Source organism: Thamnophis sirtalis, unplaced genomic scaffold, assembly GCF_051295495.1.
Source record: "Thamnophis sirtalis isolate CommonGarterSnake01/CBP01778 unplaced genomic scaffold, rThaSir2_p1.2 scaffold_3, whole genome shotgun sequence".
NCBI lineage: Eukaryota > Metazoa > Chordata > Lepidosauria > Squamata > Natricidae > Thamnophis > Thamnophis sirtalis.
Window position 1 is genome coordinate 166,286,553 of NW_028261383.1, and position 26,930 is coordinate 166,313,482.

The 26,930-nt window shown below is 37.9% G+C and overlaps 1 protein-coding gene across 3 annotated transcripts; it reads left to right on the forward strand.

Moving 5' to 3' along the window:
* The first annotated feature begins 1,868 nt into the window (after nt 1-1,868).
* LOC106549975 (cold-inducible RNA-binding protein) lies at nt 1,869-14,772 on the forward strand. 3 transcript variants are annotated; one of them, XR_015696071.1, is made up of 8 exons: nt 1,869-2,025; nt 4,488-4,602; nt 5,379-5,485; nt 6,428-6,521; nt 6,619-6,697; nt 8,338-8,401; nt 8,891-11,948; nt 13,837-14,772. XR_015696071.1 is itself a non-coding variant. In XM_014067736.2 (7 exons), the coding sequence occupies exons 2-6, from the start codon at nt 4,500-4,502 to the stop codon at nt 8,399-8,401; spliced, it is 447 nt and encodes a 148-aa protein (XP_013923211.1). In that variant the 5' UTR covers nt 1,869-2,025; nt 4,488-4,499; the 3' UTR covers nt 8,891-14,772. The 3 variants fall into 3 exon arrangements, 2 of the variants coding, with proteins under 2 accessions (XP_013923211.1, XP_013923212.1); XM_014067736.2 differs by having other exon boundaries at nt 8,891-14,772; XM_014067737.2 differs by lacking the exon at nt 1,869-2,025 and adding an exon at nt 2,174-2,291 and having other exon boundaries at nt 8,891-14,772.
* Nucleotides 14,773-26,930: the final 12,158 nt, after the last annotated feature.

The following is a 26,930-nucleotide window of genomic DNA, read 5'->3' on the forward strand; positions in this document are numbered from 1 at the left end:
AGATCCCGTGAGTGAAAGAGTGTCGAATTAGCGGGAACTAGAAGACAAGCTTTTTCCACAATGGCCCCTGCTCTATGGAACATCTTCACTGCCCTATTTTACAACATGTATGCTAGTTACTAAGTGAGTCACTGCAATTGTTAAGTGAATCATTTGGTTAAGTGAATCTGGCTCCCCCCATTGACTTTGTTATTGGAAGCCAGCTGGGAAGGCTACAAATAATAATCACCTGACCCCATGCTAGTTGTCAAGTGCCCAAATTATGATTACATGACCATGGGGATGCTGCAACAATCTTAAGTGTGAAAACTGGTCATGGGTTACTTTTTTCAGTTCCACTGTAACTTCAAACAGCACTACACAAATTGTTGTAATTTGATAACTACTTGTACTGTACCATTATCTCCTATTTTCTCTGCAACAACCTTGTAAGGTGAGCTGAGAGTGACTCGACCAAAGATTCCTTTCATATCTAAGGGAGGCTAGAACTTGGTCTCTACTCAGTATCCATGGTTTCTAGGCCAGCAGCATAACTACTTCATCAAACTGCCTCTCGAATTGGACTAGACTGAACATCAAACCAGAAACCTTTGAAGTTATTTCACTGATTTTTTTAATATAGTACTTATGTTCTTCTGCCAAAACAGGTTTTTAAATTTTAAATACTTTAAATATGTGGCAACTAGTTACCTCTTGATTTCACGGAATTTTTTATCTCCTCTTCCTGTTCCACTTGAGTTAGTGTAATGAAATGTAAGCATACCAGCATTCTTATTTTACTAGCTTTCCTATAATTGCTCAACACTGCTTTCCATTTATGTGAGCCAACTTCCGTTTTCTGTAATAGTTCAATATACAATCTCCAGTGAAGGACTACCATAGTCTACTGATTTGATGGAAAAGGAGGGGGGGGGAATGAAATTTCCAAATTCTGCAAATGAAGTAATTTAATTGTGAAAGCATAGAAAAAGATGCTGACTTGAAGCCACACAATCAACATTTTATACTATAGCCCTACTATTCTGGAATCAGGCATGATACATTGAAAGATGACAGAATTTCACATGCAATTGCACAAGCATTTAAATTTTGGATGCTTCAAATAGGACTTAATCTGACAAACAGAACACCACTTGCTTCCATTTTGTTGGTGTAACATGATCCCTGATCGTGGACCCTGATGAAATGGCTTACAGAGTACGGGAGCCTGGCATAAACTGCAATGAGGAAAAATGTGAAATTGTCATCCAATCCAGGATCCAAAATGTCTGCGGTGGATATTTTGGATTCAAAATATGTATCTCATGAGATTTTCTTTGTGATGTAAGGGTACAAGTTCCTCCTCCCCATCCACCCCACCCCCCAATTATCTTTAGTTTCCATGCATCGTTTTTGTCAATCTTTTGATTTTTAAGGTTGTTGGGGTTTTTTTTTTTAGCCAATTACGTATTATTCTCTGCTTTTTCCCCGAAAGTTTATGCAGTATCTATAATCAACATTTGATTAGCGGTTTACTTTCTCCATTAGAGGTTTACTGAGTTCCCTTCCACGAAACATTCCTTTTATTGTCCGCCCGCCCGCCCCCCCCCCTTTAAATTAGAGATAAGGCATTACACAAATTTTGGCTTCCTCTCCCACTTTTATTAGTCTTTTGGAAAACGGAAAAACGACGAATCGGAGGCCTGCTATGGCAGCTGCGACACGTCCGCATCCGCGCTCCCTTAATGAGGGCCGTTTGCTTACGCCTTTCACAAATGCAATTCCCAGCAATCAAACGCTGATAGGGCTGCAGTGAGACGCCGCAGGAAAAGAGTTTTTTTTTCCTGGAGCGGATGGGCGTCTCCGCTATTTCGACTAAGCCTCGCCCACTGGTCACTCCAGCCAATGGCTGCTCGCGAGCCGCGCAGAAGCGTGTGTAACCAGCCTCGCTTTAACACTCGTGTTCCCCTCGCCGCCATCGCGATACCTCTTGCTTCGGTAGCTGACGGGTCTTTTGCGCGGCTCTTCGCTTCGAGGCCTATTTGGGTGAGTAGTTTCGATCGGAACGCGCCCGGGCTCTTGCGGGAGGAGAGGGTGCCGGGGTGAGGCTTAGCGAAGAAACTGGAGACAAAAGGCTTTCTTGAAAGAGAGGAGGGAAAGGTGCAGGGAAAGAAAGGAGAGACGATTCACAAAATGGCGGTTGCCCAGAAAGAACTACTGGGCCCTTGCGCGCATGCGCTGGTTTTGAAACTCGTTTTTCACTGTTGCGCCTAACGGACGGTGAGGAAGGACGCGCCGCTGTGAGCAACGGGGTAAGTTTCAAGAGCCTGGTAACCTGCGGTGAGAGCGGGGTGCGGAGGAAGAATCCCGTTCACCCCGAACAGGGCGGCGAGGGAGCGGGCTTAGCGCATGCTTAGTTGGGTTTTTCTCTGGAACGTGAGCCGCGCTCCACTCGCCTTCCCGCATTCTGTTCGGACCACGTGCTCGTGGCCATTTTACCGGGAGGGGGGGAATTCGTTGAGAGGGAAAATGCCGCCAGGGCAGGCCCTTAACCGTAGCGGTACTTTATTCCCTTACCCTGTTATGCAAGAAGATTAAATACAGATTTCGTTAATTATTGGAAACCGTGCAATGGGGCAGGCTGCTTTACAGTTACTTTTGTTATCCTTATCTGACAAAAGCAGCATCCGATTCTTACAATTTTTTTAAAAAAATCGTAAATATATTTTATTATATTAATTTATTATATGACTGTTATTGGTTTTATTGTTTTTATATGAGGTTTTATATTCTGTAAGCCGCCTTGAGTCGCCATGTGCGAATAGGCGGCAATACGAATCCCATAAATAAAGGTGCCTGTTGGGGATCATTAAGGTTTTAACCAAATCCTGGGTGTATTGTATTTAGATGGGAACCTCCGGATAACAAGTGCTGATATAAATATTTTAAGTTCTTTTTCAACAGGAAATAATATATGCTTCACAACTTTATGAATGTAACAATATCATGGATGCTGTAAATAAGCAGGTGGTGCTTATAAAGGAGACAGGTTTGATAATGATACCTTAAATCCCAGTTTACATGATGAAATATTGTAGTTGGCCTGAAAGAAGGCTTCCTCACCAGAAAAATAGCAGACTCCCAATTTTCCAGAGATGAAAAGCTTGACATACATTTTCAAAGGAAGTGTACACATTTTATAAATGAAAAATAAAATAATGTAATTGGTGAATAAATTATCCCTGTCTTCAAAAACTAGCTTTGGAAAATACATAATAGGAAAAGGTTTTCAAGACTTTTTCAGCATCTTTTACAGGTCTACATGGTTTATCAGATAGTGCTTTTGATATGGAGAAATAGGAATCTTTCTACTGATGAAATCAAAGAATTCTTGAATAATGTACAGCAGCTAACTGCACTGTGGTGATCTATTCATTACCTTTTGTTTAGCTTTGCTTCATTTGGACATGTGTTACCTCTTTCAGCCTCCTGTATCCATTTGTTTCTAAAATAAAAGGAATGTAACATAAAAATAGACACTCTGTCTAATAAATACCAATTGATATTGCCTTTTCCACAATGAGGGAGATCTATATTTAATTCTTGCCCTGAAAGAATAATATATGTTCCTTGGTCACTTTGAAACCCACAAAATATGTGATTTAAAAAAATATTTTGCATATATTTAGATTTTTAAACTACCAAGTATTTATCTCCAAAAGAACCCCTATATGTTTCTGTTCTAGGTAGTAAGATTTAGTGAAACAGCCTTTTAAATGCATATAATTAAGAAGCTGTATTCCATCCCTTCCTCAAAGTAAACATTGAGGTGTATAAATAGGAAAGAGGAATCGTGGGTGCAGGCATTCATCTTGCTCTGCAAGTGTCTATCTTAGGAAAGAACAACAAAAAGATCCTAGTTTTATAGCACTAAAATATCTTTCAGACTTTCATTTGTGTATAAACCAGTTGCAGGCATAAAGTTGAAGCTATATGTGGATGATGGAAGTCTGTATACCATGACAATTGCCTTTTTTAAAAGAGGCATCTCCTTGCTGGAGTTGAATTTGGTATTTAGTTGTCTAGGACAGTGTTCCTCAACGTGTCTAAAAAAATGGACAAAATGGTTCGAATTGGAAAAAGTTCCATCCTTGTCAAAAAATTTCAAGTTAGAAATTACCCCAATTAAAGATAAAAAATATTTACTGTATGGTTTAGGTCCAGATTACAAATACCTAGTCAGAAGTTTGGAAAATAGATTTTTAAATCTTTTTCTAACCTTTTAAATCTGATTTTTTAAAATAATTCTAAATAATGGAATATACTTTTAAGCAATAATCTGTTAAAAGCTTGTATATTAGTATACGCATGTTTAGTGAATTTGTTATTATTATGAGCTACTTAAAAGTTATAGTAATTGAAGCAGCATAAGCCTATTTTAGTGTGAATTTTGCCCTTATGTTTATATCCTTGCTTTTTCTCAGAATTAAAGAGTCTTTTGTTTACAGATCACTTAGAAAATGGCGTCAGATGAAGGAAAGCTCTTCATTGGAGGACTCAGTTTTGACACCAATGAACAAAATTTGGAGCAATTGTTCTCGCCCTATGGTGACATTGCGGAAGGTGAGAAAATGTTTCAGATATATTAGATTGCACAAAAGCACATTCATTCATTACTGGTATTAGGTGTAATATCAGTAACGTACTGGGAGGCAATGCATAAAATAGCTGTTCAGTAGAGGTGTGGACAAAACTTTTGTTATAAATGACAAACATCATGGTTTGTTTTAACATAATTGTAATTATCTAAATATAGTATGCCATTCAACAATTAACTCTAAAATCATAAAGATCAACCATCACTATCCATTCCTAGTGATATTTTAAAAAAATCAATTATTATTTAAGACTTGACATAGTGTTGTTATACTCTTGAGGTAATTTTGCCTCAAACAATCATAAACAATGCTTTTTATTTCATTTAAATTGTTGTAACTTAAAATCATATAAAAGCATACACATAATTGTAAGGATTTATTTCATATTATAGAAGACTTCCTCTGATGAGTGTTTGGCAAGATGGTTACTTTAATGTGTAAGGACTAAGATTAGGACTGTCAATAAATTTTACTTTTATGGTAATCAACTGAACATAGTTAATGTAAGAGATAACGAGGCAGAGCCTGAGGGCAGGATCATCTGTTTGGAGTTGTTACATTCCCACAAAAGACCTAAGTCCAGCCCTCTGAATTCTGTTGACCCTTATCTAACACCAGTTTGGTTTGACTGTTAGTAGATCAGATTATTTTGTATAAGTTACATGAGATAAACTTCTAGCACATTGAACTCCTTAGAACATCTGTGATCTAAATTAGCATGCTTCTTTTTCTAATCTCAAGTGGTTGTGGTGAAAGACAGAGAGACTCAGCGATCCAGGGGCTTTGGTTTTATTACCTATTGCCGTCCTGAAGATGCAAAGGATGCCATGAGAGCCATGAATGGAGAGGTGAGAACTTTAGTTGATGACTATCAAGATGCTTGCAGTAAAGTTTCATGCTTTGCTATTTCCCAGCATACCTGTCCTATAATATAGATTTATAATTGTAATATTACATTATGTTCCCTCCAATTCTGTATCTATGTTCACTTACACAACTATCCCTACTCATAGTAGACACAGTCGTATCAAACTTCTGGAACACTAGAGTTTAAAAGTACTTCAGAAGTCATCTAATCCAACCATTTTAATCTCTTGTTAAAGTAGTGCCTCATAGGAAAACAGTGTCTTCTAAACCAAATAGTAAGAAATAAATAAAGTGCTTTAACTTTTATAGCGACTGCATACATTTTAAGTTTTACAGAATCTTGTTAACTTCAGGTTGAAAATAGACTAAGCTTTAATTACCAGCCCTGCAAAAACCTCATAAAACAACTCAAAATTAATATCAGGTAATGAGTGAATAACAATACTAGCTCCATAAAACAGTTCATCAGAATTATTGTAATTCCCCTTCACCTAATGCGCACACAGCTGAAAGTTACAACAAACAAACCTTGGCCCTATTTAAGAGACTTTTGGCAGATAATTGTTGCATTATTGATATTCAAATATTTTTGAGGTGTGGCCCGAGTCTGGATACTTACCTGCTTAGCTTAGAGAAGGCAAATTGTATTTGTTCTCCTGGGCATTATATATTCTACGTTAAAGAGTTTGTTCCTCTTCTCAAGCTGTAAAATGGAGAAATGGAGTCTGCAATTGAATGACGCTTAGAGCACCTCCAAAAATTGCTATCAAATTAGCCTTGTAGCAAGAAAAAGATCATGCATGCTATAATCAAATGCAGTATTTGACTTAACTACGCCCATATCATCGTCACCTCAGGCAGCTTCCTTTTGGCAGTAGATACAATTGTATCCAATAATTTTTTTTTTGATTATTTCTTATAAGTCTGTGGATGGACGTCAGATCAGAGTTGACCAGGCTGGGAAATCTTCCCGTGGCTCTTCTGGAGGCAGAGGGCGTGGACGTGGATTTTCTAGAGGTGAAGCTTTCCTACAATATTATATTTGCCCTTTTAACATAAACCTCCATTGCATTGAAATGATAAGATTTAACAGATACTTTTATCTTTGCAATAGGAGGTGGTGGATATGGAGGTGGCCGTTATGACAACAGAAGCGGTGGATATGGTGGATCCAGAGACTATTATGGCAGCAGGTAAGCTTTTTTAAAGGCAAATTGTGATCCTTACAAATTGGGTATGGAAAACAGATCTGCAAAATATTCCATGCCTCAACTGAAACATATATACATATTGGTTCAATAAACAGAACAAAGTAGAGATGATTATTCCAGACAGTAGTAGTTTGGAGGACAGTGAAAAAAATTAGGAAAAGTCAAGGTTATTAGCAGTCGATGATGGGGGGGAGCATTGGGAGTTGGGTGTGGCCAGGCCAACAGGGTATATTACATGCTAGAAACCTGTTTCATCTGAGAATCTATTCCTGTACATTAAAGAATGGGCACATAGGCCAATCCTTTGATAACGGGGGTGGGGTGGGGTAGAAAAATGCCATGCTGGGAGCTGCTGAGGGGAGATAGAGCATTGAATACCAGTCCCCCTACTTACCCTATAAAATGTTTCAAGATCCCACTAGACATTTTCTATTTCATTCCTAGCAATGAGCTGTGATTTTAGAAAATATACAGCAAAGCATATGTTAGAAACAGCTGCTTGCTACCTCCAGCAATTCTCTATCTTATATCTCATGGTACATTAGCTTTGCTTCAGATTAACGTTAACTCCGATGGATTGCTGTTCTTTTTCCATCATAAGGACTTTGGGGTTAATTTTACTTTAATGTGAGAACTGTTGGTGCAGCAGTCCTCTCCTGCTGTAAATAACATACTGTGTCTTATAGAAATGAAAACAATATGCCATTTTAAATCACTTGGAATAGATAGGTACAAAATTATAATTGAATGGATATGCTGGATTTGTCCTGTACTGTAGCTGGGTTGAATAGAATGGGGGGATACTCAAAATTATTCTTTTTGCCCTAAATGGATGTAAACATTTAGTAAGTGTTGGCAAGGTTATATTAATATATTAAATAAACCTAGCAAGACCAAATCACTGCAGATGTAGATTGTTGGATCTGAAAATATCACATCTTTTACCTTGGATGGGATAGCAATTCTCCATTCAATCGTGATACATAATTTGAAAGTTGTCTTGGACTTCTCCTTCATGGGAAGATTACAGCTGTGGTAAGGAAGAATTTTGCATAGCTGTGCCCTCCTGTCAATCACTGTTGGCCTAGTCACTTCATGGCTTTTTTACTGCAATGTGCTTATATGTGTGGCTGGCCTTTTATAACTGATCCTGAATGCAATTGGGTGGACAATGTTAGGCAGACTTTGGTATGGCCTTGCAACATTTCTGTTTCAATCAAGCATATCTCTTAGTGGGATGGCATGATAGTAACCAAATAACCCCTGGAAAAAATTCAGCTGCTTTATTTAAGTGGTTCTGGACAGGTGTTAATTGTCTGTCTGTGTTTCAGATCACATTCACTCTTTACATCAGCTCCTCCACTTAGTACTGCAACAAATGAAAAAATAATCTGAGGAAGTACATAATTAATAAGTGCATCAAAGTAGTTGGCCTGTCCCTTAATAATTGATATTGGATGATAATGATAAAATATATCCAAAATCACGCAACTATCATTTGTGCATAGAGGATAAAGCATTTTTTTACTTGCACATAATGAGTTTTGCTCTTGGTATTAGTATTTGCACAATTAACTAATCCAGCACTACTGGACTAAATCAGCCTTGTGCTTTTCTTCCAGAAATCAGGGAGGCTATGGGGACCGTTACTCTGGAAGCTCTTACAGAGACAATTATGATAATTAGGTAAGTATGTTTCTTTAGTATATTCAAGTAGGCTTAAGTCTGTTCCTGTTATGTAGTAGGTAGTAAAACATAGTACTTAGCCTTCTAAATACAACCTAAAAGAACTGTCTTGCTGAAGAAAAACTGGGACAGTTCAACATCTTAACAAATTGATTCTTAAAGGAACTATTGAACAAGTCTATAAAAATTCTGACTGCATTCTTTGCGCACAGAAACATCCTCTGAACTATTTTGATAAATAAACCACCACATACCTCTTAGAGCCATCCATTTTTGAAAGGAAAAAAAAGTTGGCAAACATGGCCCTTAATAAAGGAAACTTAGCTTTACTCCCCCCCCTTCCTCATGCTCCTTTTCAGGTTAGTTGACAGCACCATCACCCAAGGCTGTAAACAATTTAGCCTGGGTTGGGAGGAGGGAGACTAGTTTAGTAAAATGTACCGGTTTCTTCAGTGTGCTTTACAATTTGTACCTGCTTCTCGTTCTCAGCTTGCACCGAGCATAAATCCTTCCTGACTCAAGATCGTCCTTCCAATGGCTGTATTTATAAAGATTTTTGGAGCTTCGCTGAATCTTGTTTAGTTCTCTACCTGTATCTTCCCTTTTTTGTAGTCTTATCACAAGCAGCCCAACAGCTTCTGCTACAGGATGGCCTATTAGATCTTTTTGGAGGAATTTTTTTTAATTTGCTTTTTTTTTCCTTTTTTTATTTTTTACAGGTGTGTTTAAGCATTTTGAATAATACATTTATTGTTTTCCCCCTGATTTCTTTCAACAAGCCAAGGTGGGGGGGGGTCTGACCTATATATCACCTATAATTCCCCAGAGCCTGAGCAAGGTGTGAAGATCCTCCTTGTTTTTATAAATGCATTAATACCTTGTAGTTTTGTAAAAGTACTATGATGTAGTGAGGAAGGGGCATGGTGGAAGGCAGCCCCCCCCTTGATTATTAAGGGAGACTCGTGTTGATCTTCAGAAACAAATTTATACTGTATGATGTACCTAGAACCTGAAGCTTGCAGAACCTGCAAGTTCTTGAACAACTGTTTGTTTATATTTTTCTTTTAAACTGGAAGACTCACATGTAATTCAATATTGTACTAAAAGTGGTTAAGGTATTCCTGTATTCAGTTCTTTGGCTTCACGAAGCCTATTAAATGCCCTTCTGAAAATGAATTCTGTTCTTGACATTGTAACACTTCAACTCTTTGCAGTCAAGTTAAGGCTGCAGTAACTACATGGGTACTTGGATAAACAGAAATCTTGATAGAGAAACTCCATCACATAAGTGGGCAAAGCTACAAGCATAAAGTTTTATAAAATAATTTCATATAGATGTTGCGGTAAAAGCTTGAAAATCAAGCTTTTAGAACTGGAAGGGTTGTTTCTGTGTTACCTTGTAGAAGTGTACAAAATAGGTTTGAAACATTTCAGGTGTAAAATTTTATGAAACTTAACAGGTATTTTGAAGTTTGGACTGCATCCCAGATGCCTGAAATGGCTCATTTCTCACATAGATGTTTAACCTTTTTTTTTTTTTTTTTTTTTTTGCATTGAACCATTTGAACGTTTTACGGTAAAGTGCTGTTAAATTTGCATAGAAGACACCATTGTGGCCTTTTTTTTAGGATTCCCTGCCAAGTTATGCATTACTTAGATATAGCAAATAAATACATTTTAAAGGTTATCAGAAATGTGAGATTCAATTTAAATATGATGAAATGATTACTTCTGGTTCCACTTTCCCAAGCACTATCATTTGTTGCTCAGTTTTTTATGCATTAGTTAAAAGTGTGTAAGTTGTCATAACAGATGATTTGTCAGTCACTCTTCATCTTGCCCATTGAGCCTCTCAAAGTTTTAGTCCCTAAAGTATTTTGTGACAATCACAATGCATACATACTGGGGCTGTATGCATAATCATTAAAGAATCACCAATATTTCTAAAGTGAGGTTTCAGTTCAGAGGCACTAGGAAGACTTTTTCTAAATACACCATGTTAAAATACCCTTGAATGTTGAGTGTTTTTTGCTAAAATATTAGAGCAAGTGACTATTAAAGCAGGATTATAGTCCCTTGCTGAAATCTTTCAGCGTCCTTCAAATCAGCAATGTAATTATACAATATTAAAATGAAAAAATAATGCAAATTTCCTCAGTATAATTCATAGCACTGACTATAATTCAGCTGTTCCTGCAGATTCTTAATATTGAGTGTAAAGTATACATCAATCTATATGGACTCGGGAAAGATAGCTAAATTAATCTACTTTTGTTGTATTTATAAAAATATCATTTTGTGAGAAAAGTGGGCTTCTGAACTGTTGCTTTTTGAGTCCCAAATCTTAACTCAAAAAGGAACTTGTTGATCCATTGCTGATTTTGTGGTATCAATTTATGCCACAAAATTAATGTGGCACAGGTATATTACAGAAAATATTAAAATCCTGCGAATACTGAAACTGGAAGAAGCAAGTAATGAAACTGCAAGACTTTGTACCAATTATAAATATTGAAGTATTTTAATATAATAACCCCCATCTTATGGACCAACATGACCGCATGAATAAATCAGGTATCTGAAGATGATAGTACATGTATGTTGATACATGTCTTAACTCCTAACTCCATTATACCTGGTGAAAGTAGTTGGTGATAACAGATGGTGGGACTTGTTACAAGAATTTGATATGGCCACCCAGAAAGGAAACTAATGAGTTTCAAATAATTATAATCGTGCACAGGTCCATAACATTCTAAGATTGTTATGTTGAGTTGCACATAATGTATTCAGTGGAAGTGCCTACAGGTTAATTGACCTATAGCTGAATCTTCCATGTTCTACATTAAGGCTTTGATGTCCTATGTAGAGACAACCTCTTACAGGTAGTCCTTGACTTATGACCAGGATCTCATTAAGCAAGGTGGCTGTTAAGTGACTTGCACCTAATTTTACCACATTTTTGCCAGGGTTGTTAAATCATTGTAGTTTAAGTGAATTCTTAGTTAAATCTGGCTACTCCACTGACTGCTTGTCAGAAGCCAGCTGGGAAGGTTGCAAATGGCAATCATGTGACCCTCGAACACTGCAATCAAATGCTAGTTGCCAAACACCAGATTTTCCATCGTGATGGGATGCTGCAATGGTCGTAAGTGCGAGGACTGGTCTCCAGTCATATTTTCAGTGCCATTGTAACTGGTCACTAAGTGAATGTTTATAAGTCATGGGGTATCTAGTAAAGTTGCTGGTCTTTTTGATTTTTGTCTCTTGAATGTATAGAGTTGCCTTGGAGTGTGACCTGGACAGCAAATAAATTTGATGATAATGGTCCTGTCCTTAAAGGAAACTGGATGAACATAGCATAATATTTAATATAAATTATCCCCAGGATAATGAGAATTCACCTGGAAGGCTCCGTTATCAAAATATCACATAATGAATACTGAATTAGAATTGTAACCTGGCTTTATTTGGCAGGTGGAAGGGGCATCTGGATCCTGGAAGAGTTTACCTCAAGGCTGGAGTTGAAAACAGACTTGCTCTTTGGGTACCTCTTGAGCTTCTGTCTTGTGTGTATGTTAATGTGGTCATTTGCAGACTTGAATATTAGATGGTCAAGTCAGCCAGTGTAATAAATTTGGGGGGAAAGTACTAATTCCGTATGTTACTGTTTGCCACACAAAGCCCTTCTTAATTAAGGCAGGCTATGGATCTTTGGTTGTGTTGATCTAATATAGTTAGTCAAACAACCAAATGGCATCCTGACTAATAAGACAAAGCTCATGAAATTTGGAATGTAATTTTTATAAGATGGGTTACTCATTTATTAAAATACTTGCTGTGGCTTTAAAGGATTTTCCTTCAAAAATCTATTTTGCTATTTGTAGAGTTCATCAAAACGTGATGGTTTTGATAAAAAGCAGTACTTTTGAGCAATGAAATGATAAATGCCACAGCTCTCAAATAATTGATCCCAATTCGTCCTCTTAAGAGTTAGCCTTTAACCCATCTGTTAAATATCACTCATTGGAATGACCTGTAGAACAAAAGGATAATATCTTCTCCAGTGCTGCTGCTTTTATGCCACATTTGTGTCCTGTGGCTTATATGTAGTGAGTGGGTTGTGCCTGGCCTGTAGCCGCCAGCACCACTCTAGATATTGTGTAAATTCATATAAGCAGTAGCTTAATACTGCAGATAGTCCTCAACTTACAACCATAATTGGGACCAGAGGTTTTGTTGTTGAGTGATGCAGTTCTTAAGTGTTAAGTGCAAATTTATACCTTTTCCATGGTCATTCAGTGACTGGTTTTCCCATTGTCTTATTGGAAGCTCCCTGGGAAGGTGGTGAATGGTAATTGTGACCTCAGAACTCTGCAACTGTATATAATACATCCCAGATGCCCAAATTTTGATCATGTGACGGGATGTGATGGTTGTGTGAGGATTGGTCACAAGCCGTTTTTTAAAACTGCCTTTGAACTGTCAAACAAGTAAGTCCTAGGTTAAGAACTATCTGTACTTTTATTTCAAAAATTCACAAAAGCAAAAAAGAATATAAACATCTGCACACCCGCACCCCTTGGAGGTAATACCATGCTATTTCTAGTCCTCAAAAGACGCTTTCAAGACAATCCCCAGCAACAGCAATAACAAAATCCTTGGTTTACATTCTATTGCAATTTTTTTCTGCAATGTCTGCCAAAAATGTTTTATCCCGATTTTATAGATTTCTTTACCAGATGCCATCATACTGTTTACAACCAAGTCATAAAACCACAAAGTAATAGGGGAAAGTTCTTTTGGTCTTAATGCCAAGAACTGTTTTATTTTTAAAAAAACAACAGTTTTCCTCTTTTACTTAACATGTTTTGGATAAATGACAAAAGTAGGAATTCTTCAAAATATTTTCCCCTAATCTTATTCAGGAAAATTGTATGATATGGGGAATTTCTTCAGTGTGGAAGCATGAATGATAAAGGTTATATTTCCTCTATATTGCCTTCTAGTTTCTTTAATTATCAACTATCCAACTAAGGTAATGTACATTATTTTCAGTTGTGGGAAGCTGCCTTTTTTAGGTTAGATGCAAAAGTGTTTTTAACCACAAGTGTAAGTTAATTCTGGGTGTTGATTGTGATTTTTTTCCATCGTGAAGAATTATTTTATGATGCAGATTTATTCAACTGAAAGAGGCCAAAATACAATTGTAATTACATGTCAGTAAGTCAGGAAAAGGAAGTTAGCTTCTGAGGAACAGAGAAAGTCTGCTGAAAGTCTTCTTCTGTAGCTTTGAAATCTACATTGAAAAATGACATTTGAATCTACTAATTGGCTGTAGGGGACCAGCTTGGTGTAATTATGTTTTCCTCTCTTCCAAAGGTAGGTGAAAGCTTCAAGACAAAAGTATTATACTTCCTTTCTTTGTCTTTCAGAATGAGCCAGCAGGTGTCAAGTGCGGGAAATCAGGATTCCGGGCAGTTCAAAAGAATATATAGGCTTATTGCATGCTCTAAAGCTCTTTACAAGAGCTCTGAACTAACAGTCAAAGCGAGTTGGCAGTAGATAACAGTCAACGGAATTCAAGGTGGGCTGGACTTAAATCTGTTGTGGGCATGAAGGGACTCGAGACTGATGATATGTTTGACCCCTCGAGCTCAGCCTGGTCATCTACAGTGGAAGATCACAAGAGGAGCTACTGTCACAAAAAATCTTTTAAGGATTATATCCTCATAGTGTCCAAATTACAAGGAAGAAGACCAAAAGCTGCATTCCATTGCCCAGAGTACATGAAATAGAATAATGATCTTAAATCACAGAATACAGATTACAAGTGACTGTTGGGAATTGATTTGGGGGGTGGGGGAGACAGGAACAATTTAACAAAGGAATCCCAAGTAGTAATGATTCCTCTTTACTGGATACTGGATTGCAAGCAGCAATCAGACTCCTTTCTGGCATGCTTTAATATATTCTCGCCCTGACTGAAAGGTTGAATTTAAAAGCCTAAATAGTCCCTTTCAGCATGATGATTCTATGAATTAATTTTAAAGAAAGGTACTTTTCAGGACAAAGACTGGCATATTATTACTAAGATATAGTAATAGTTGGGTTCCGTGGTGCTTAGGCAAGGAAATACTTCCGTTTATAGCAAAATTGGTTTTTTTAAAAATCACCTATAAGTAGTGGCAAAGCAAGAGTGAGCATTGTATTAAGGTGGCTTCATTTTAAACTACTGAGGTGGGAAGCAGAACTGTGTGCGTGTGTGTGTGGATTTTTTAGTGCCCTCCAAATACCTTTTGAGCATTGGGACCAGATTGTAAAAATGCTGCAAGGATATTTATTTTAAAATAAATTTTTTCTAGAAGTCATTCAGCGTCTTTCATTTTGAATCATTTCCTTTCTATTCAGACAATACGGCATTTCAACTTCAGAGATAATTTAAATAAAATTAAATGTTTAGCCCTGTTTCATTAGTGTTTTTAACTTTTTTTGAGACTGAGATGATCCCAGTTTAAATTGTTAAGTCAGACTATGTCAGGATCTGATCAGTGTTGGACCACTCTGAATGCTATTGCTTCAAACATTACGTCCTTTAGAACCATCTACTGGAAAGAGTTTTGTGTGGCACTCTTTCCCCTCTTCCTCTTTCAGAATTCTGCCCCTAGAAGAAAATACATGCTCAATACATTTGCATCCAAAATGTATGAGTATGTTTTGGCAGTTTGGGGGATCAATGAGATCATTATTGTTCATGGGTCTAAAGGGAATGGAGCTGAATGTCTTAAGGAATGCCTCTTTCCACCCTCTGAGCATTTTGGCCATCCTCAATACAAATCAAAGCAAGGTGGGATCCAATCACTTTATTTTTTAAAAAAAATGAAAATAGGCAAAAGGACATCTAAAAAGGGCTGTATCGAACTTAACTCAAGGCCAGAGAACAACTAGATTGTCAAGGCCTTATAGCATGCCAACAGGATAGGCCCCAGTGGGGGAATCTCATTTTAGAAAACAGAAACCACAACAGAGAAAGTATCACCATATTCTGGCCAGGCAAAGACAATTTCTGAAATAATCAAGCTCTATGTCATATAGGATTGATGCCCAGCACTTTATATCACTTCCAGAAGCATATTTGCAAAATAGTTCAGCTTGTGAAACAGAGGTGTCACATAGGCATTCTGAGATGTCCATTATTCCCCATGCTGCTGCACGCCAAAGTTTCAGAATTTTCAAGGGCAGTCCAATCTATTAAGTTTGTTGCACTAATTGAGCTGTGAGGTGACCAGGGTATGAGTTATTGGACTTCCCAGTCCAAGAAGGAGCACCATGCCAGATGCAGTTATATAATGGCCCTCTTGGCTGCAGCTGCTACCTGCTATTTGAGCAGCATCTGAAACAGAAAGGATCCCCAGATTATGTACCATTCTTGAACGTGCAAATGCTATGCCATTTAAGATTATAGATAGAAAATCCTTGTCTTGTTCCTTTCTTATAGCAATAGAATCTGTCAGTTCACCATTTACCATTACCTTTGCTATTTGTTTATGATATATAGCTTTTATGGTTTGAATAAATTTCTTACCGAAGCCCATCTGCTCCAACTGTAATAACATAAATTGCCAATTCACATTATCAAAGGCTTTCTGTGCATCTAGAAATATCAAGGCCATTTGTTTTTCAGGATGTGCCTCATAGTATTCCAAAGTGTCCAGAATTATTCTCATGTTATCTTTAATTTGTCTCTTTGGCAGAAAACCATTTTGATCAGGATGAATAAAGTTATTTAAATATCTTTTAAGTCTTTCCGCCAATATTGAAGCAAATATTTTATAGTCTGAATTTAGCAGGGAAATAGGTCTATAGTTCTTAATTTGTTGTGGGTCAGCTTCCTCCTTTGGCACAAGTGTAATATATGCTTCTGACCACGATTTGGGTAACCTCATCTTTGATATTACTTCATTCATAACTTCTAGCAATGGAAGACTCAACGATTCCTATAGTGTCTTATAAAATTCCGCTGGCAGTCCATCCGGACTTGGAGCCTTTCCATTATTTTGTTTTTTAAGTGCTTCAGTTAACTCCATCATCGTTATATTCTCTTCCAGCATCACTTCAATTTCTTTAGATATCGGGGGTAAATTCGCTTTCTGCAAGTAATGTTTAACTCTTTTCTTGTCTATATTCTCTTGTTCATACAGTTTTCCATAGTAATCTTGATAATATTTTTCTTTTCTCTATTTCCATGGCAAATTTGCCTTTGAACATCTATTAATTGCATTATTTTTCTTGATTCTCTTTTTTCAGTTTATATGCTAACCATCTACCTGGTTTATTTGCATCGTCAAAGTAGTTCTGTTTAGCACCTCTATTTTTTTGTGCTAATTCCTCCTTTTCCATTAACCCCATTTTATGTTTAATTGTGTCCATTTTTAATTTAATGTCCTTTTTTATGGAAGAGGTTTCTGTAGGTCTTTTTCAAGTCTCTTGTAGTCATCCTCTAATGTTTTAAAAGCTTGTATTTTCTTAATGTTTCTTTTCCTTGTATAATCTATTATCAAGCCTCTAGCGTAGGCCTTCATTGTATCCCAAAGATTCTGCATTGATGTATACTCTTTTCTGTTTTCTTTGAAAAGGAAAGCCAATTCTTTCTCCATTTTCTGTACAAAGTCCTTTTAGTATAGTATTGTTTAAAGTCCATCTAGATCTTCTCCTTTGTCCTTTCCATTTAATTGTCATTGGATTGTGGTCTGCCCAAGTACTTATTTCTATATCAATTTCCTGTATATTAAAGTTCAATTCCGTTGAAATCCATATCATATCTATTCTAGACCATGATGAGTGTCTATTTGAGTAGAAAGTAAATTGTCTATTTTTTGCATTTCTTTCTCTCCATGCATCTTTTAAGCCTATTTCATCTATCATTTTAAAGAAGGATTTTGGAAGAGTCTACTTTGCTTTATTGTTTTTTGTGTTTTATAGTCCAATTTCTCATCTATTCCATTAAAGTCTCCCATCATGCAGATATTAACATAGTCCAATTCAATTATTTTCATGTATAATTTTCTATAAAATTCTTCTTGATTGTCACTTGGAGCATAAATTGCTATTAAAAGTTCTTTCATATTATTATCCATAATTTCCACCATCAAGATTCTTCCATCATCATCTGTATAAATTTGTTTCTCTGGAATTGTATATTTAATATATAAAACCACTCCTCTTTTCTTACATTGTGTCAACGCAGTAAATATTTTCCCTAGTTTTGGCTGTATCAATATTTGTTCATGTTGCTTTTTAATATGTACTTCTTGTAGGCAGATTATATCAAATTTTAATTTCTCCAATTTGTGGAATGTTTTCCTTCGTCTAATAGCTGAATTAAGTCAATTTATATTCATTGTAATCAATGTTTTTCTCTTCCATATTTATACTTTAGAAGAAGGGTTTACTGCTCTAATAGAGCTTAGTTCTCGTTGTTCTTTGGGCTCCACAATACCGCCTACTGCACCTTCTTCCTTTTCAGTCACTGCTAGGCATTCCTCTCGAAATTCAATTAATGATTCTTCTTTTCCTGTCTCCTCTTTCCTTCTCAAATAATCATAGTCATCATTATCATAATCATAAAATAGTCCTGCTTTCTCAATTGAGTCTATTCTGTATCTTTGTCCTTGCCATACAAACATGAGACCTTCTGGTATCAGCCATCTGTAATTAACACCTTTTTAAAGTAGGGTTTTAGTCAAGAATTGGTATTCTCATCTCTCTCACTCTTCTTGGTACTTGTTTCAGAATGACAATCTGCTTATCTTTGTATTTCAATTTTTTATCTTTTGCCATCTGTAGTATTTGTGTTTTGATTGTTTTCTTGGTAAATCTTATATGAACTTCTCTTGGCAGCTAGTTTTTCACGACATATTTTGTAAAAACTTGAAACACCTCATCCATCCCATCCATCATCTTCTCTTTAGTTATCATTAATGCTTCTGCCAGAATTTCATTATTTCTGCCAAATTTTCTCCTTTTTCTTCTATATTTTGAAATCTGAGATAAAATTCTAATCTATCTGTTGTAATATGGCTGTTTTGTATCACATGCTATTGCTCCTCCTGCCTTTGTCCTATCTCAATAAAAGGGGCTACCAGACCCCCAATCTGGGTCGCTCCATCCCGAGTAAGTTCGTGTCCTGTCTTTTCTCAACATTGGCCTCATGGACGACCCACGGGAACATCACATTTGGTAGCAGAGGATGGTTACTTCACATCTATCGATCTCCCATCCCAATATTCCACTTTTTCAACCACGCTCAATCTGATGTCAATATCTCCAATTTTCTTGTCTCTCTGTTCATCTTTTTCTTCAATTTTTTGAAGTCTGTCCTCATATTTCACCATTATCTGGTGAATGTTCTCAATTTTTTCATCTGTTTTTCCTGTTCTTTGTTCAATATTCTCTGTTCTCTTTTCAATATTCTGTTTTTACTTGTATTTTTTGGATTCCTTGCATAATCATCTGCAATGTCACTTCCTTTTCTTTTTCCTGCTGCAACATTGTTTGTATTGATCTTTGTCCTCCAGATGGTGAAGAAGAAGAAGTTAGTATTGAAGAGCCAACGGCCATTATCTTTTTTACTCATTTCCAAACAATTGGTATAGTATATGATAGCTGAAAATACAAGGTCTTCAGGTTCTTCTATACCTTAATCCGTTTATATGGAGGGCAAGTATAATTCCAAATAACCATAAAAAGAGGGGGGAAAAGAAGAGAAAAAGAAAGAAAGGAAAACCTTCAGGCTCTTGTATGTCGTAATCCAATTAATTCCAGTTATTTAAAAAGGAGAAAGAAAAAAAGGAAAATTTTTAACAAGTCAATTGCAATAAAAAATAAAATAAATGAAAATAAAAGTCTTCAGGTTCTTCTTTACCTTAATCCAATTAAGTGGAATGGAATGACAATTCCAACAAAGAAAAAAAAGGGGGGGAAATGTACATCTGTTTATGTGTTCAGAAGAAAGAAGAAAAAAAAAAACAGGCTTCTTCTCCAAAAGGCCTCAGTCCAATTAGGGATAGCTAAGTGAGGGTGAAAAGTAGAGAAGTAACACTAAAAAAAAAATAAGAGGAAAGAAAAAAATAAAACAAGCTTCCTATCAGAAGAAAAAAAGAAAAACAGTGCCACTATATAGAGTCCAAGGCTCTTTGTTAAGTTCCGGGCAAAGTTAACAATTCTCTTTCCAAGGTCACTGCAATCTTCCTTCAACTCCATGCTTTCTTTTAACTCCAGACTCCAACCACTGATAGTATCCCAGAAGGGCACCTGTGTAAACAATCTTCCATGCTCATCCTACTATCATCAATAAACAGGCTCAGAGTCCTTGAAATGTAACACCAGCTCTTACTTTGCTCAAAATTATCAAACACTCAAACAAAGAAAACAATGTTTCCAGGCCTCTGCGTGGCAGTGTTACATATTTTCCTCTACTTTCACTTCCCTCCTTATATTCAAAACAAAAAGAAAAGAGAATTAATAAAAAAACAATAGGGTGTTGAAAAAGGAAATAGAAAGAAAGTCTTAAACACTTAAAATTATTCTGTAGGTATTTGAAAAAGAAAAGTAGAAGAAAAAAAACCCAGTCCGGTTTAAGAATTAAAAAGCATTTGTAAAAATTCCAGCAATAAAAGAATTTTTTTAAAAAACCCACTAAATTAGACTCGCTTAATCTCGCCGATTGACCTCTTCTGTCTTCGATTTTAACTTTACTTTCAGTCTTTTAACGGTGTTCTCTCAACTAATAATAAATAAACATTATCTCACCAAACCGACACACTTTCTCTCCAGCCTTTCTTCCATTCCAGAGCTGTCCCACCTTTCAGCAGTTTTAAGCTGCTTCTCTGTTGCTGGAAAAAAAGGGCTTCTCCTGGATCTACCAGGGACTTTGCAATGTCCCTGGGATCAGCAGGATGTGCCCTACTCTATCACCGTCTCTACAGGACGGTTTAGGTCCCGAAGGACTGTCCAACGGCAGAGATATTGATGGCGATCTTGGAGCTTCAAGATAGTGCGTCGTACTGCCACGACGTAAGCCCCACCTCTAGGTTGAATCAGGACCTCAGCATCATTTAGCCAATTGAAGTTGATAAATATAATGTATCATATACATATTAATGATACCAAATCCCAACCAACGGGATCTCATCCAGATGTGAACTATTACAAGTGTTTGGTCACATTCGCTTCAGGTTTTTCTCCAACAGCACTACAGGCATCAGTTCTGGTGCTTTATTTCTCACAGCATCTCAGTATAGTACTTCTTGCTATCAGCATGCAGCAAAAGGTATAGATTGGGGGGGGGGGCAAGGCACCTTAGTCCAAGGCCCAGTCATCTGCCCACTCCAGACAACATTCAAGGTCTTGGTTGAGCCTTCTATCAGAATCTCACAGTCAATCCCAAGCTCTCACTGGACTCCCACTGTCCTTCAGCATCTGGAAGGGTGCAGATGGCAGATCTTCTTAAGAGTCTCCACAATGCAATGTTTGCTGAAGATATGTTGAGATCAGTACAACTCCTGTTAAAGCATGAGAGAGACTGTCTAGTTATTTCACTTCAGCAGCAATAGGAACAGAGGCAGTAGTAACACCCATTTGGAAGTGTGGAAATATATGAAAAATAATTCACCCTTCAGGTAAAATGCAGCCGCCTGGAGAATAAAATGAGGGGAACAATTTACTGCTTTACTAGACTTAAGTAGTTTTTTTAGGTTCCACTACAAAACCGCATTCGACTAAGCCGCACTCGACGAAACCGTGTAGCTGACGTCATCAACAGCGCGACAACAGTGCGGAGACAGAAGCACGCTGTAAACGCTAAACCTAAAATTAACACCTAAACCTAACCCCCCTAAACCTAATCCTCAACCTAACCCTTAACCTAACCCTAAACCTAACCCTTAACTTAACCCTAAACCTAATCCTAACCCTTAACCTAACCCTAACCCTAAACCTAACCCTAACCCTAACCCTTACCCTAACCCTAACCCTAACCCTTAACCTAACCGTAAACCTAACCCTAAAGCTAACCCTAAACCTAACCCTTACCTTAAGTTGAATCGGCTTGCTTTCAAAGCGCTATTTAAAGCACCCTTCTTTCTCTGCGCTCGCTGTTGTCACCCTGTTGATGATGTCAGCGATGCGGTTTAATCGGGCGCGGCTTAGTCAAGCGCGGTTTTGTCGTGCCACGGTTTTTTTATAAGACCAACCTTTATTCTCTCTTTCATTTGGCATGGTAGGAATGTAAAGCAATTGTTCATAATCAGTTGTAAAGGCAGTCACTGATAGAGATGGGCAGGTTTAGAAATTGTTTGTGTATATATATATGCATATATGCATACACTCTCTCTCTCACACACACACATTACAGGTTGAGGTTTAGAATTTAGGGTCAGAGAGGCCATTTCAAACCGGCACCACCAATCCACTTTATTTTGTGGTAATGTCCTTTACTGAAGCAGTGGAAGTGCACCTACTTTTTAACCCCTTGCAACCAGAAGAGGGAGAGACACAAATGCTGACCAGGGGGAAGGTCAGTGATCCCACCACGGGTGGTATTTTGCAAAAGAAGGAAGCCAGCCTTATGGGTTAGGCCTCTGCTCTGATCCACTGGCAGTTGGGAGACTACAGGCTCTCCTAGCTCTTCCAAGGCTTTCGGGAAGCAAGCCCCCTGCATACAAAAGCAGTAGCTTTAGGACAAGCTTCCCAAAGCACTTATCTCCTTCCTCCTCCTTTCCTCTCCCTCCATTTTCAATAAGGAACACAGAAAGAAAAAGTTGTGGGCAAACAGGCTTGTTGATCTTTCTCCTTCCCCTGTGTCTCTCCCCCCCACACCCCAAATTAGGACCTAAACTCTCTGCCTCTGCCCCCCCCCCAATCTTGATCCTCTTTAACAACTTAATTTTCAAAAAGAGTGACAATATCTTAGTTCGATGAGTGAATCAATATTCTCTATTGTTCAAGTCTCATTTCTGACTAATGTCTTTGTTGGATTACTTGCTTTCTGATGTATCACATATACCCAATGTACCTTCTAAAACAGTGTTTCTCAACCTTGGCGACTTTAAGTCCTGGGGACTTCAATTCCCAGAATTCCCCAGCCAGCTGTGCTGGCTGGGGGATTCTGGGAATTGAAGTCCCCAGGACTTAAAGTCGCCAAGGTTGAGAAACACTGTTCTAAAAAGACTCCATCCCCCCCTTTCTGCTTTGCCCGAATTACTTGGTGGTGATTTGTATTTTCAGATGGATAAAGCAGCCCCTTTGCAAAGGGAAAAGTTTCTCCCTCAAATTCAGGGATCAAGTTCTTATCAGCTCCACACCAGACTCAGGATTAGGATTTCAAGCAACAGCATCTGACAGAAGTATTTTAAACATCCATAATGTCCTTCACCATTTTTATTATTGTTGAAAGCATTGAAAGAATTAAAACTTAAATTATTGGATGGACTGGGCACACGATGTCTGATAATTTTACTGATACTTTGTTTATTTTAATGTGATCAGTTGTCCCTGATGAATCTTATTTTACTGAAGTAAAGGATTTATCCCATTCCAGTGTCAAGTCTTATCTAAATTCTTTAAACTGGATAGTGCTTGAATCCTCTTTTGTGTGTGAAAATAACCCAGAGGCTGAAGTGTGTACCCCAGCCCATCTACCTCTTCTTTGTTGCTGGTTCTTTATTTTTAGCTCTTTCTATATATTTTGATCCCCATTTTTTGTTGTGCAGCACCTCTTCTGAATATTTTGTACTTCTAAATTGCTTTTGGAAGGGAATTCAGTAAACAGTTATTCTGTTATTTAACACAGCATCTTCTATTGGAACTAGAACTAGATCTATTGGACTTGTCTATTCTGTTTGTATATAAATGTGTGCATTGATTTGAAGATGGAAACTGTTCAGTGAGGTTTTCCATTGGAATTCTGTAGTTTGTCAGTTAAGGAGTGGCAGTTGGAATGTCCAATGACAGTTGAAAGTGGACATTTGGGAGAAGAATTAAAGAGATGCTGGTCATTAGGCACTGGACATAGAGAGAGATAACCGCTACTATCTCTCCGGGGTCACCATTTCAGGAGTTTTCATTTTTGACTTCAAATATAACAAACCCACCAGACTCCCAGCAGGACCAAGTGTGAAGGGTGTTCAGAATTATTATGCAACAACTTCTGGAAAGCCACTGGTTTACCAATTTTGGAATGGTGAAAAGTAAGTGAATTGCTATTCAGATAAATTATTATAGATTCTTTATAATAGGATCTAGCTATGGTTGTTCTTTTAAAGGATCTTTTTTTTTTTAGATTTGTAGAAGTCAAATTTTAGTTTTGTGCTAAAGTCCCTGGGTGGCTACTGTTTTTAATACAGTAGGTGCTAATGAACACTGATCTGCTCAAGTTTGGGGTTCTTCTTTCCTGGAATAACAATTAAATGACTCTTCACTTATTTGTATTTAGTGGAAAACACAACTAAACTTTTAAATTGTTAAAGGGATGTTGCTTTGGTGTTCAGAAAAAAAAAGAGTATAAAATCTTCAAAAATCTGAAAAGCATTCCTTTGGGGCTTTCCAAGTTCATACCTAACACCAATAAGCACTGTGGATTTCATATAATATATAACAAGCTCTGTTGTCTCTCTTCTTTTTAATTTGAGTGATAGGAGACCAAAAGCAATTTTCAAGTAATAATGTCCCTAAAAGGAAGATTAAGTGGGTTCCATTTTGTGTTTAAACCAGTCACAAAAGCCTGACTTACATAAGCTTTTTGTGTGACAGAGAAACCCTTTGCCATTTTAATATTTTCCCAATGAAAATGTCTCACTGCAAATTGTTCTCTGCAGATCTAAATATATAGTCAATCATAACACAACAAACAAGAGTTTATTAAGAGGAAAATGAGACAAATAAATCAGTTGGCACTCTTTCAAAGAGGGGCAAAACACAGCTAGACAAAATACAAAGAGAAATGTGGCCATGGAGCTGTAGATGCCAACCTTCCTTTTTGATCTCAGAGAATCAGGCAGGTTGCTGGTGAAAAATATTAGGATCAGTCCCCAAAGCAGATAACAATTTAGAGCAGTGTTAAAAGTATGTTTTACCGACAAAGAAAGAAAAGGAGACTAGTATTACACACTGACAGCCAGTATGGTAGGTTCCACCAAGGTCCTCTGATCCGGCGGGAAAATACTAAAAGCCGATTGGCTGAGCAGTTTTGACAGCTCCCTATAAAAGGGCTAGCTGTCAAATGGAACAGTGCTGGATGTGTGGCTAGTTTGCCTAATAAAGAGCTGTTGTTTGTCACTGAAGCTTGAGTCTGTCTTATCCATTCACCTGATCTAACAACTAGTGTAGAAAGTTACCGTGTTTCCCCAAAAATATAACCTGTCCTGAAACTAAGGCCTTGCCACATTTTTCGTGTGGGCAAAAATATAAGCCCCCCCTCTGGACAACCCCCCCTCTCTAGCCAGGCAGAGCACCGCTCACCGACCTAGCGGTATCCCGAAGGCACCAAGCCTATGGCAGCCGGCCCACACCATAGAGCACACTCCTAGAGCGGCCGTTGCTGGAAGAATTGGAAGCCGAGTTCCGGAGTTTGGAAGCCGGAGAAGAAGTGTGGCGGCGGCGAAAGCGGCGGCAGTGCCAGGGCATGATGAGGCTGGGAGGCATGCGAGCTGGGGGCAGAACAGGCACTCACGCAGCCACCCTCTCCAGCCATGCACTGACCTAGGGGGTACCCCGAATGTGCCAAGCCGTGGGAGCTGGGTAGCGGGCAGAGCATCATGTGGCTTACGCCTTAGGGATACCCTCTAGGTCAGTGAATGGTGCTCTGCCCGGCTGGAGAGGGGGTTTGCCGGGTGGTTGCTCGTGAGCGTGGTCACCTCATGGTTGCTTCACCCCTGAGGCTGTGCCCGGCTCTTCGGAAGCCCACTCGCAAGGGAGCAGTCACCCGGCAACCCCAAAACAATAAGCTCTCCCCTGATAATAAGACCCAAGCCATATTTTGTGGGTCAAAAGAAAATAAGACCCTGTCTTATTTTCAGGGAAACACGGGACACCCACCCCTTTCCTAGAAGTATGATAGACGAGATCAACCCTGATTGCTCTTTAGAAGGCCAGATCCTGAAGATGAAACTCAAAGACTTTGTCCACCTAATGAGAAGGAAGGACTCACTGGAGAAGAACCTAATGCTGGGAATGATTGAGGGCAAAAGAAGAATAGGACGACAGAGAACGAGGTGACTGGATGGAGTCACCAAAGCAGTAGGCATGAGCTTAAATGGACTCCAGAGGATGGTAGAGGGCAGGAAGGCCTGGAGGAATGTTGTCCATGGGGTCACGATGGGTCAGACATGACTTCGCAACTAACAACAAATAATCTCCTTATAAGAATCAGCCAAAAATAAGGCATCAACTGTTTTGATTCCAATGAAATATCTTCCAGCTTGTTAAGGAACTTCTGGAGGAATCTAAGAACCAGGTTGAATGATATAAGAAAGAAATGTTTTCAAATTACTTAAGCCTCTTAGAAATATAAAAATTGTCCACTGATCTGTTTCTGAGCTTGTGTTTTTTTTTAATGTGCAATAGTATATTGAACCTTATTAATACGATATGCTATTATATCCCTTATAATTTAAGGAACATTCTAGGCTCTTACTTGGAAGCTTTAGAAATATTTTCCCAGTGCCTTTGGGAATAACAATGTTATTGTCCTGGGGTCATTCTAGAATTTTCACATTAGTCCTGCTAGGATCCCTTTGGACTCAGTCAGGGCACTGTTTGCAAGATTCGCTTTGAAAATGATTGTATTGCCTGATCTTTTTGGAAATTGCTGTGCCATCCAGCAAGGAGAAAACTGCATAACCCAAATGTGAAAGATGGCATATTTAACTTTCTGCAGTTGGCTATAACACATACAAGACAAGGGTGGAATATTGGATTTAAGCAATTGTAATAATCCCCATAACGGGAGAGAGCATCTCTTTCTTTTAATTCCTCAAAAAGCAACTGAAGCCCCAAAGTAAATTCTGGAAATATAGCAGACAGAATTAGCAACACAAAAGAAAGGCAAAAAGATTTTTCACTGAGGAAGGAGAAACATCTTCCATTAGGAATATGCTCTATTTTTCTGCAGCAGAGAAGTGTAGCCTGAAAACTGAGATGTTAATACAGTCCCTAGGGATGGGAGGTGTAATTCTACAAGAAAAATTAAGAAGTTCCTTTACAAAAGGAAGACATCTAAATCAATTTAACAGCTCTACATTTTTATCAGGGAAGCATTAATGGGGGGGAAGGACTAAAGGGACCACGGTCCTCATAGGTTACATGATCTGGTTTGCATTGGTTAGCAATGAAGTTCTGTAAGAGGGAGAAAGATGAGTAATGTGGCTGTGGATAATCAGAAAAAATGATGCATCTTATTATCTTCAAACTATGCCAAACCTTGTCCAGAATAGTATAGTCACAAAACAGCAATGATAGACTATTGGGGGAG